The sequence below is a fragment of the Rhinatrema bivittatum genome, chromosome 15, assembly GCF_901001135.1.
Source record: "Rhinatrema bivittatum chromosome 15, aRhiBiv1.1, whole genome shotgun sequence".
Lineage (NCBI taxonomy): Eukaryota > Metazoa > Chordata > Amphibia > Gymnophiona > Rhinatrematidae > Rhinatrema > Rhinatrema bivittatum.
Genome location: NC_042629.1, coordinates 43,439,565 through 43,451,521, shown reverse-complemented (window position 1 = coordinate 43,451,521; position 11,957 = coordinate 43,439,565). Strand labels below are relative to the sequence as shown.

General features: G+C 46.2%; 1 protein-coding gene across 11 annotated transcripts in view; it reads right to left on the bottom strand.

Moving 5' to 3' along the window:
• TEX55 (testis expressed 55) overlaps nt 1-11,957 on the bottom strand; it is a 71,415-nt gene continuing 59,458 nt past the window's right edge. For 10 of the 11 annotated variants that reach the window (XM_029579145.1, XM_029579147.1, XM_029579149.1 and 7 more), the window contains 3 exons: nt 8,862-8,999; nt 7,982-8,044; nt 1-182 (listed from right to left, as the gene is read on the bottom strand). In XM_029579145.1, coding sequence (XP_029435005.1) covers nt 150-182; nt 7,982-8,044; nt 8,862-8,999 — 234 coding nt within the window. In that variant the 3' untranslated portion in view covers nt 1-149. Of the gene's footprint in view, nt 183-7,981; nt 8,045-8,861; nt 9,000-10,227; nt 10,316-11,957 lie in introns of those variants that run through there. The other variant, XM_029579153.1, reaches the window with a different exon arrangement.

The window sequence follows — 11,957 nt, the reverse complement described above, 5'->3', positions numbered from 1 at the left end:
AAATGGGTATTACGACAATTCTCTATTGAGAGTTATGTCTTGCAGAGACTGAGAAAGCTACGTTAGCTTCAGGAGCACAGATCTAACAGAGGCAATGCTGGGGAGCGGGGAGTGAGATTGAAGGGCTGTCATCCTCTCTGAAGCCAGCACTAGGTGCACTTGTTCTGCATCATTGCCTGCACCTATGACAGAGAAAGAAATGATAAACAGTGGTTTATATGGGACAAATGACTGCAGGATGGGATCAAATGCAGACCTCCAGTCCCCCCACTTAACTCTCCTACAGCAGAGATCCTAATGTTTATTTAGCATGTCACTTTTAAAAGCAGGGGATACATACAGACTCCCTTTACACAGCAATATGAACCCTCAAGTTTTTACTGAGCTTGACTGGACACTCCTGAGAGTTTGATGGCATCTCACCTGCTCAGATGTGGATCACACTAAAAGCTGATATGGCTTAGACTGCTACACAGTAGGAGACTTCAAATATTCCCTATTTCAGTCCTGATATCTCTTCTTTGACAAATAACAGATTTCTGAGTATTCAGGATATAATTTGGTAACTCAGTATTGATAACAGAAGAGTTTATGTGTATATAGCGCCTTCCTCTAAATAGGACTGATATACACCTTATAACTTACCATGTTACAAACATGCATGCAGCAATCTCTGGGATGGATAACCTAGTAGCACATTCTTGGTGTCCAGTGTCGTGAAAGAAGACTACTGTTACCAGTTTTTAGCCAGTCACACACAGAAGCAGTGGCAGACACGAGTCTGGAGTGTGTCCCCTAGGAGTTCTCCTCTCAGTTGGTTCAAAGCTCTAATCATCAGACTTCTCTTCCATGAATCAACAGAAAATGTTGAGGTCCATATTCAGACACAATCCAGATAGCAAAGTTAGCCAGATAAACTTATCCGGCTAACTTTGGAGGTCTATTCAATAGTGCAGCTGCACTGTTGAATATAGCTTGCTATGTTAACCCATTATGTCCCAAATTTTTTAAGAAGCTATCTTCTAAATAGGACACTGGGACATAATGGGTTAAAGGTAGCCAGCTAACTTAACATTTCGTTCAAAATGCATTAAGGCCCAAACGCACGTTAAATGGGTCTAAGGTATGAGAATAGGACTTTATATACAATCTAGCACTGTAGATGGGCACATTCAGCTTAGGTGGGTTTTGGGGTGGTGGTATTACATACACAGTCAGAGGAATTAACTGCAAATTTGAAATCACTGAAGAATTTCTATCATTTGAATCAATGAAAGGGACAACAAGAGGAGTTGATTTGTACGATGCAGTCTTCAACGTTGATGCTCTGCACGCATCAATCTTCTCCTCAGTTGGTAAAATAGCTACTATAATGCAGCGATGGGAAAGAAGGCTGTCCAGGGAGGAGAGTGGGGTCTCATGGCTAATTCATCCTGCTATCTATGGAAACCACCATTTATAGTAAGCAAACTTGCTTTTTTCTGTCGATAAGCAGGCTGAATTAGCCATTCTCTCTGGGAGTCCCCAGCTCAGAGTTGCTGCTGGATATATGGGCAGTCAAATCATCTCTGAAGTCAATATCTGTCTTGGTTGATATCATTCGATGTTTGGTTTGCTTGTAACCCGCATCTTCCATGGAAAGCTTTGAGTTCCAGTGGCGTGATGTAAAACTGCTAATCCCATTGAACTGTCTGAGGTGGACTGCTGGTCAAGGTAATAGTGAAATGTGAAAGTATGGATAGGCGACCATGTAGCCGCTTTGCAAATATCCTATATGGGTTCATTGTAAAGATGTGCTATAGCCGCAGTAATAGCTCACACCTGATGTGCTTTAACAGAACCTTTCAGCTGAGAGGAATATGCCAAGTAGTAAACTGAATGCACTGAGTTATCCAATTTGATAAAGTCCTCTTCGCTACTGGTGTACCTGGTGCATTTAGATTAAATGAGACAAATACCTGGGATGCACATCCAATCTTTTGGGTTCTTTTCTTGTAGTAAACTAAGGCTCCTTTGTAATCCGAGATGTGAAGTAATCTTTGTCATTTGCATGCAGTTTGGAAAAAACATGGGCAGCGTGTTAGCCTGGTTCACATGAACAGCTGGCATGATCTTTGGCAAAAATGATGGATGCGTCCGTACAGTAATCTTATTATGGTGAAATTGCAAATTAGGAGGCAGATTTTCAAAGGGGTTCGCGCGTAACCCCCGAAAAGCTGCCCCTTCCACCCCCTGCGCGCGCCGAGCCTATGTTGCATAGGCTCGGCGGCGCGCGCAAGCCCCGGGACGCGCATAAGTCCCGGGGATTTCCTGGGGGCGTGTCGGGGAGCGTGTTGCGGCTGGCGCATCATCAGGGGGCATTCCAGGGGCGGGGCCGCGGGCGTGGTTCCAGCCCAGGGGCGTGGACACGGGGGCTGGTCCAGAACATGGCGCGCTGGCGCAGGCGTAACTTTTGAAATAAAAGTAGGGGGAGAGGAATTAGTTAGGGCCGGGGGGCGCCGGAGGGAACGGAGGCAGGAAGCGCGGCTCGGTGTGTGCAGGCTGCCGATTTTGCGCAGCCTTGCACACGCCGACCTCGGATTTTAAAAGATACGCGCGGCTACGTTCGTATCTTTTAAAATCCAGCGTACTTTTGTTTGCACTGGTTGCGCGAACAAAAGTACACGCATATGTACTTTCTTTAAAAGCTGCCCCTAGGAAAATAGTGCACTAACACGTCTTGCTGAAGTTACCATGAACAGAAATACCACCTTCCAAGTTAGATGCTTCAGACAGGCAGTCTCTAGAGATTTGAAAAGCGGAAGCTAAGCTTCTCCAACACTATATCTATGTCCCAAGGAGCCGGAGTTTTAATGTCCAGTGCTCGGAGTCATGATCCAAATCACCAATAAGAACGTAAGAACATGCCATACTGGGTCAGACCAAGGGTCCATCAAGCCCAGCATCCTGTTTCCAACAGTGGCCAATCCAGGCCATAAGAACCTGGCAAGTACCCAAAAACTAAAGTTTATTCCATGGTACCATTGCTAGTAATAGCAGTGGCTATTTTCTAAGTCACCTTAATTAATAGCAGGTAATGGACTTCCAATGGATGAGTTGAAATAGGAAGTCCATCTCTCAAGGTGTGATATGCAGCTATCATACTTAAATATACTCTGACAGACGAGGTTGCTAGCCCTGTTGTAGATAGCATATGTAAATACTCCAATAGCAACTAAGGAATACAAGTGAATGAGTCAATAGAAGTACCTTTGCCATTTGAATGCATAATTTTTACTTGTTGACAGCTTTCTAGTTGACACCAGAATGTCTTGAATATGTCATGGCAGTTGGAGGTATTCTAATATTGCCCTCTCAATCTCCATGCGGTCATGGGATGTAGCAGGGTTTTCCCTTCTTGCAATAGCAGTTCTGCATTGTTTCCTAAGGAAATTGGTGGATGAATATAAAGTTGCACTAGATAGGCATGCCACGGCTGTCTTGGCCAAGCTGGAGCAATTAGAATTAGACCTGCTCTGTCTGTCATGCATTTCTGTTCTGTTTGAGCTATCAGTAGTATTGGAGGGGATGCGTAGAACAGGTCTCCTACCCAGGGAATGAGGAACACGTCCTGTGAGTCTTTCACTAAGCTTGGGTAGATGGAACAGAATCTACTAAGTTCCTGTTGTATTCTATTGTAAATAGGTCTATGCATGGTGTGCCCTATTCGGCCAAGAGATTGTCTGCCACTCTCTGATCGAGAGATCACTTGTGGGGGTGAAAGATTCTGCTGAGCCTGTCAGCTTCCCTATTTGCCAGTCCCGGAAGGGCTTGCAAGGAGGTGAATGAGTACATTTCTGCCCACTCCAGAATCTCCACCTTCCTTGGAACCGGACCCTCCTTCCTTGTTTATGTAAAAACATGGCCGCTTCATTGTCCATATGTAGCATTACACACTTCCCTTGAAGCTGAAGCACAAAAGTGCAAATAGCATTTTTTATTGCCCTCTGGTAGTTGCTCTCTGCTGGAGACCATAAATCCTGTGTCTTGAGATGGTTCAAGTGGGCCCCCAGCCCTTCGTTGAGGCATCTGTTATAGGGATTAGTTGATGTAGCGGGCTTCAAAAGGGAGCTCCCACAGTTAAGACTGATGGAGCTAGCCACCAAGCTATGTCCACCTTCATGGGTTGAATCAAGGCCACTCTTCAGGACACAGACTGTTTGTATTGAGACCACCGGGATTTTAGTTCCTACTGTAGGTGATGTATGTGGCACGACTTAAATTACTGCTGCCATGTGCCCCAATAAAATCAGTAGTTGGCGCGTGTGGCATGCATCTGCTGCTTCTGTTGTAGAGCTAGAGAGTGTAGCACCTGGGTTCTTTCGTTGGGAAGAAAGGTTTTGCATAAAACTGTATATATCTTTGCTCCTATGAAGTGCAAGACCTGAGTTGGGCCCAGGTTGGACTTTTTGTAGTTTATGATGAAGCCCAAATTTTCTAGGAAGAGAATTGTCTCAGCTAGATGCGTTTGAAGAGTTTGGGACTCTGGGGAAACAATTAAACAATCATCCAGGTAGGGAAAAATCCTTATTCCCTTTTTTCTTAGACCCAGCTACAGCAAGGTATTTTGTAAAGACTCTCAGGGCCAATGAGATACTAAAGGAGAGGACTTTATATTGGTAGTGCTGAGCATTGATCTGAAAACAGAGGTAGCGCCAGGAAGACTGGTGCATTGGGATGTACATGTAAGCATCTTTCAGATCCAGAGATTATGTCCAATCTTTCGTTTGAAGGAATGACAAAATGGACTTGAGAGATGTCATTTTGAACTGAAATTTGTTGAGCGAGTGGAGGTCCAAAATCGGGTGAAGCCCCCCACTTTTTTTTCAGAATTAGGAAGTATTGGGACTAATATCCACTGTTGCTCTAAGCTTGTGGTAGTGTGCGTATCTGATGGGGTAAAGACTGAACTTCCTGCCACATGATCCCAAGATGATGCTGCAAGACGCGGGGTTGGAGGGAGATGATTGAAGTCCTCCCAGGTTTGTTCTGGCAAGGGACATAGCTTAGCCATAGCTCTGGCTACCTTCAGGCCTGCTTCGGGAGACTCCCACTCCCGATCCACTAACTTCTTCACCTTCTTGGGTAAAGGAAAACTGCCTTAGGAGGCCCCCGCAGTCCCTCTAGGACTGGGTTCACCCCTTAATCTCCAGTCTTCCAACACCTGGGGAACTAGTGGACCTAACTCCTCCCAGTGGAACAACTGAACTACCCAAGGGCAGTCACCCTCAGCAGTCGGGACTTTATCGAATAGGATCCACTAAATCGCTGACCAGGACCTTACCTGGCACTACTGCAGTATCCTGCCGCTGATCAGGCCCATCTGACTCGTCTGATGTATCCCCGTCTTCAAGCGTGGACCGTCCCAGCCCAAGGAGACGCAGGACCCCTCCAGAGCCCACCTGCTTCCCCCCTGAGGCTTTTAGTCACAAGAGGTTTCCTGGGAAGCAGCCGCCTGCATCCTGCCTCCTTTTCAGCCAAATAGGCCTTGTGAAGAAGGACAAGATCTGCTGAAAACTGCTCCGAATCCGAAGAGAAGCGATCCTGCCCATCATCCCCCTGGGTCCTCTGTCCCTTCCCTGCCAACAGCAAGGCTTAAATCGACAGGCAAAAATGGGGGAGGGGAGGCTCTGAAGCAGCCTCTTAGCTCCTGCCATGTGGTCTCAAAATGGGCGCAGGTGCAGCACCAGCCCAGCTGACCTTGTGGTCAGACCACCCCCCTGATGGGTCCGCGGAGGTCCCAGCCCCTCCCGAAGCAGTTGTACAGAGTCAAAATCCTCTCACATTGCAGCTGCAGCAACTTTTCTGATGCTAAGGGAGCATCAGCCTGAATCATGGTTGGGCCTAAAAATAGCCCCTGCCACTGAAGAAATACTGCCAGCGGCGGGTCCCCAATGCTAATCGAGCCCCCGGTCCGGCGATCAGGTGGGTTTTGCCCTCACTCACCCGGCCCTGCCTCCTAGCAGCTCAGCCAATTGGCACCTGAGCAGCTCCTTCAAAGCATCATCGTCTTTTTTTTTTTTTGTTTAAAGGCACAGATACTGAATAAAGGCAATAACTAGCAAACAAGAAAAGCACAAAGAAAAGGGCTACTTCCCTGCTTCTGGATGTGGAGGAAGAAGACTCTGGAGGTGAAGACTCAGAGGAGGTGAGAGAACCAGGACCCCTGGCTTTCACCTCCCGTGACCGATAATGGATGAGCTAGCACAGGGGTCATCAACCCCCCCCTCTCGCCCTGCTGAACCCAAGGCATGGCTCACGAAGGAATCTAACACCTTGGGGAGCCTTCCAGGAATCTTGTCTTCCTTTTCTTTTTTATCAAACTCCAAACTGCAGGTTTGCAGCTCTTCTATCTGCTAGAGACAGAGAAATACAGAGGGAGTGCAGGTGGCAGTGCCTCAAAGTTTTTATTCTCTGCCTCCATCTGCTGGTAGGGATGCATAAACCCACTTGTCTGGACTGATCCGGGGTACGAACAGGAATAAAGAGTTTTCTAGGGCTTTGCAGAGTGAGCTCTGGGTCTCTCCATCTCAGTCTGTATTCCACTGCTGGAATCAATCAATAAATGAGCATGGTCCCAAAAGAAAGCTGGAAAGACATGATGGGGAAGCAAAGTGGCCCACAAATACAGAGCAAACTAATGTTCTTTTCACTTTTGAATACTGGTTTAAAATAGGGCTCTGCATTCCAATCTATCTGTGACAAGGACGACCTGCTCATCATAAAGAATGCAGGCTTTGGATTAATAGCTTAGCCCAAGATGGCTGCCTGAAATAGAACCCAACGCATCTGTTGGGAATTCCAGAGACAGTACCCACATGTAATGCACTTGGCTAGCAAGTGCACAACTTTTATACATCAAACAAGGTCTAGGGTGGATTCCATTCCTGTTAGCACTTACATCTACTCCCTCTTCTCATCATATTTCTTTCCCCTTGGCTTGAACATTTAGGGGCAATTTTGTAACATTGCACATAAGTGAGTTGGCAAATGTGTACATAAACAACACCAATTGTCAAAGCAGAGTTATGAGCACGAGTCCACTTTGGAAATGATCCCACCAAATCCACCTGCACATACTTACCCCTACTAAAATGTGGGCCGGTTTCTTGAAAATGTACACGCAGGCTTTTGGAAATGTAAACGTATGTGCGGAAGCCCAAACCTTTCCCCAAGACACCCCCAGGAATGTCTCTGCTCAGTCCAGGCTAAACATGAACACGTATATTGGATATATTCACAAGTTTACCCGCATAGCAGGCAGGCAATTTTGTAAAAAGCCATTTCTGCAAGTAAAACTGTTTTACCCATAGACAGGGCCAGATTTGCACTTCCGGCGCACGTAGGCAATATTTGGAGGAGGGGGGGTTGGGGAGGCACCCTCTTCTCTCCTCCCCCTTCCCACCCATTATGGGGAGGGGGGGATCCACTCCCAGCCACTTACCTAAAGCAGTGATGTCCTTATCCTGCAGCAGCAACTTTAAAAATAAATCCAGCGTGGGGCCTGCAGCCGCACACTTAAGGTCCTGCCCTGTGCATAGGTTTCCATAGGAAGCTGATGTGGGAGGAGGGGGCACAGCCTTCAGTGCGAGGTGGAGCTGCACGCCCCACGCTGAATTTATTCTTTTTTTTTTTTTAATTGCTGGGTATCAGGACACCGCCGCATTAGGTAAGCGCCTGGGAGGCAGGCCTGGATAGAGGCACAGCAGCAACGCCTATCAAAATGTGGCATCGGACGCAGTTGCCTGTGTTACCTATGCCTAAATCCGGGTCTGCCCACAGTCGTCCTTTTGACAATCACCCTCAGAGCTCCTAACATTCAGAGAGATTAATTTCCCTTCTCATTAGTGCTGCTTCCAGCCCACTGGGAAACTGAAGACGCTGGGAATGTAAGTTCTGCACTAACAGCCAAGCTGAACCTCTAACCAAAAGCATCTCTTACCTGTCGCAGCATGAACTCCAAGGGATCGTCTGGCTTCTCAAATACGAGGTTCTCTGTGATTTCCTAAGAGAGACACAGGAAGAGTGAGAGAGATACAGGAAAAGAAAGACAGGATGGAAAAAGAGACTTTATAACCACTTATGGAAGATATTACCTTTAACACTGTACTCTCTCATGTACTTTGGAAGGACGAGAGAGACTACAGTATTTCCATTATGAAAGTGAAACTGTACTAAATACTTATTCTCGGGTGCTGTGGCCTATTCTTAGAATGCTGACAAGTAGCCCATGGCTAACAAACATGAATTGTTGGTTTTGGTTGCCCTGGCTCCCCAGCTTAGGGGTTTGATTCACCAAGGGGTGCCGCTTTGCTGTGATTTTGACCAGGTTCTGGGATCAACTGTTGGAGAGAACCACAGTCTGCAGAGAAATCCAGAAACCCTCTAACCTCACTCCAAAGATGCATCTGGGTGAAGGATTAACCCCCACCACTCCTGCCCCACTCCACAGCCCTATCACAGAATGAAGAAAGCATACGGGGGTGGGGATTCTTTGTTCTAAAAACGTCAAACTAAATTCCCCGCTGTCTTCAGTGGAAATGTGTTATTCACATCGCAACCATCCAAAGATGCCAAACACCGGAAAAGGAGCTCGGTGATACAGAGTGACCCTCAATTTCCTTTAACTTGTCTATGGCATTCATATGTCATAAATTCTTACTTGTGCTTCTTGTATTTTTATGACTTGTACTGTGCTGGTAGATTCCACCCTTAAACTAAACCTGGCCCTTCTACTGTTTTATGCCACAGCTAGAGGACCATAGTTCCCAACATGGGGAGGAGGAGCCAGAGATGAAATCCCCACCCTTGGAGTGCGTTACCTGAAATATCTGCAGAATGTTATGTTGTTCCATGTAATTAAGTGAGCATTCGAACGGGTCCTCATGGCGAAGGTCCACATCGCGCTCTGAGAGCAGTAGCTCGTCCATTTCTGTAATCAGAACATTTCTGGGTGGGGTCTGAATTAAATCAAAGAAACAAGGACAAGAAAAACAAGAAGGCCAGAATTATCTTCCTTTCTAAAATAGAAGTATTGAACGCTGACGGTGCCTGTTAACTGAATGATAGGGGGGTTACGTTACCCTCTTGTTTCCTGAGTCTTAGTTGTCTTGAGTATTATTTGAAAAGGCAGGCAAAAAATCAAAATTATTATTATTATAAGACATTCTATAAATTCATCCTGTTAGAGAATTCCTCCGAAGCCTTTGAAAGGCAGTTGGGCTTTTCAAAACCACAATTGCAAGCGCACCTTAACTTCCCTGTGCACTACTTCTGCAGACTGTTTCCCACATCCAGCAATGTTTTCATCTTCCAGTAAATACCTTTTCACATTATCCTTTGAGTCAAGTTTCCTTTAAAGCCTATATATGTTAGCAAATTACAGACAGACGAATGAAAGTGCCTGTCTTAACAAAAGATAAGAATGGGAGTCATCTTCACCTCCAAGGCAGGGCAGACAGCATGGCACATTAATAATGCTTCCACAATACCTAGGCTCTGGGGGACCTTTCTAATGGGCTTATTAATAAAGAAGCCAGAAAGCTCAATTTCAATTACAACACTTGACTTTTAAAGTCATGATTCAGGTGGGGAGGAGGAATAGCCTAGTGGTTAGAGCAGTGGGCCACAAACCAGGAGACCAGGGTTCAAGTCCCACTGTCACTCCTTGTGACCTTGGGCAAGTCACTTTACCCTCCATTGCCTCAGGTACAAATTAGCATTAACAGTAGAAAGCAGTGGAGCCCTGGAAGGCCACATATAAATGGAAAACAGTTCCTTTGGTTATTGTCTAAAGCTTCAGATGTTCATATACATCTGGCTTTCCTATTGAGGATAACTGGATGGTTTAATCACATCTGATTATCTATGGATAATTTTTATGTTGGTCTAATAAAAAGTATCTCAATTTGTCGATAATTAATATTTCTCCAAGATGAACAGAACTCTGCCTCAATGCTCCTTGTAGGCTATATGAGGGCCCACAAAGACCCATCTACCCCAACCATCTCATGGTTTGAACCATGTTGGGCTGAGTAGCTCTTACAAGACTACTAGCCCCAAGTGGTTCAAACCATTAGAAGGCTGGAGCGGATCTAGTGGTCAGATAGGAGAAGACACACCTCACACATCTTAGAGGGAGCATTGCTCTGCACTACTGTTGGAGAGAAGTGATAATTAGAGACCTACCTTATTCACAGACCTGCAATCATGGCCAATTAGGTCTGCAACATGCTTCTCCACTGGTCCAGTTAACCATCAAGTAGCTTTTAGAAATCTAGGGCAGCAATAATGGAGGAGTAGTCTAGTGGTTAGAGCAACAGGCTGAGAACCAGAGAACCCAGGATTCAAATCCCACTGCTGCTCCTTGTGATCTTGGGCAAGTCATTTCACCCTCTATTGACTCATGTACAAACTTAGGGGCCAATTTACAAAAGGTGCTCTCCCATTTTGTGTATATGGGAAAAATGCTTAATAAATAGATCCCTTAGATTGTAAGCCCTCTGAGGCAATCAACTGTGACTCATCTTGAACTCAGATTCGGAAAGGCAAGTAATTAAATCTAAAATCCAATAATAGTATTTCAGGGCTTACTGATCTCTTAGTACAGGAATATAAATCCAACCTCTTTTTGGTGACAGAATTTAAGCACGTTTGGTACAGGCAAAGAAGGAAGGGGTAGAAACAGAGGAGTCCACATTCAGCTGCTGAACAGCTAGTTTAGTTATCCGGATATACCTATGATATTAACTGTGATATTCAGTGCCACTTAATATACCCAGCCCTTTTAAAAGTCAGCCAGATAGGTATATCCGGCTAACTTTGGACCTGCTAACACTGTGGCCGGAGTTAGCTGGTTAGGTTACCGACTAACTCCAAATATTGGAGTTAGCCAGTTAGGTATTTGGCTAGAATTCAGTCGGATAGGTCACCGAATATTGCAGCTAAGCCATTTAGATGGATAACTTTTCAATTATCTGTCTAAATGGCTCCTGAATATCTACCCCAGAGTGGAGAGATTGGGCAAAATACAAAAAGCTCAGTTGAAGTACTTTAGTACACCCAATATTACAGGTCCTTTGCACATCCCTTTCTCCAAATCTCATGTCTAAACAATAGGTTGGGACTTGCCATTAAAACAAATTAGATTCTGAATGTTAGATGCTAATCTAGAAGTAAATCGTTACTTAGCCAGCTAAGGCTCAATATCAATACTTAACTGGAAAAGTTATCCAGCTAAGTAATGCTGCCCTGGTGTGCCCACTGCCTGTCCCCAAGTTAACAGCTAAAAACTTAGCCAATTAACGGCTCGATCCAGTAAGGCCGCGGTAAAAACAGTGCGGTAGTGTCAGGCGCACCCTTCCTCCCCGCACGCACAGTTCTCTTCACTAACTCCCCGATACTCTCCTCTAATCGCATGCAAATGCATGCCGCGGCTTTAAAGCGGTAGGGAAGGGTTATGGCCGCGTAACCCATTTTACTGTATAGGCGCTTAATACAGCGCCTATACAGTAACCTGGGTGCGCTGGTACCTGTCATTTCAAATGACATTTGAAATGACAGGCACCAGGAAGTGTAAAAATCAAAATTTGTAAATACCTGTCGGAGGGCCGCCTGGGTCCAGGCGGCCGGCGGGATCCGGGGGGCCGGTGGTCGCGTGTTAAATCTAGGCCGCGGGCGGGTGGGCGCAGCGGCGGCGGGGGGACACGCGTTAGTTCGAGACGGCCGGCGGGCGGCGGGTGGTCGCGTGTTAAATCTAGGCCGGGTCCGCACAGGCGCACATTCATTCATTCACTGCCGGTGGGGGCTGCCGGAGAGGCAACCCCCACCGGCAGTGAATGAATTCATTCATCCAGGCGGAGGAGCCGGCTGCTTTCGCCACCGGCTCCTCCGCCTGGATGAATGAATGCGCGCCTGTG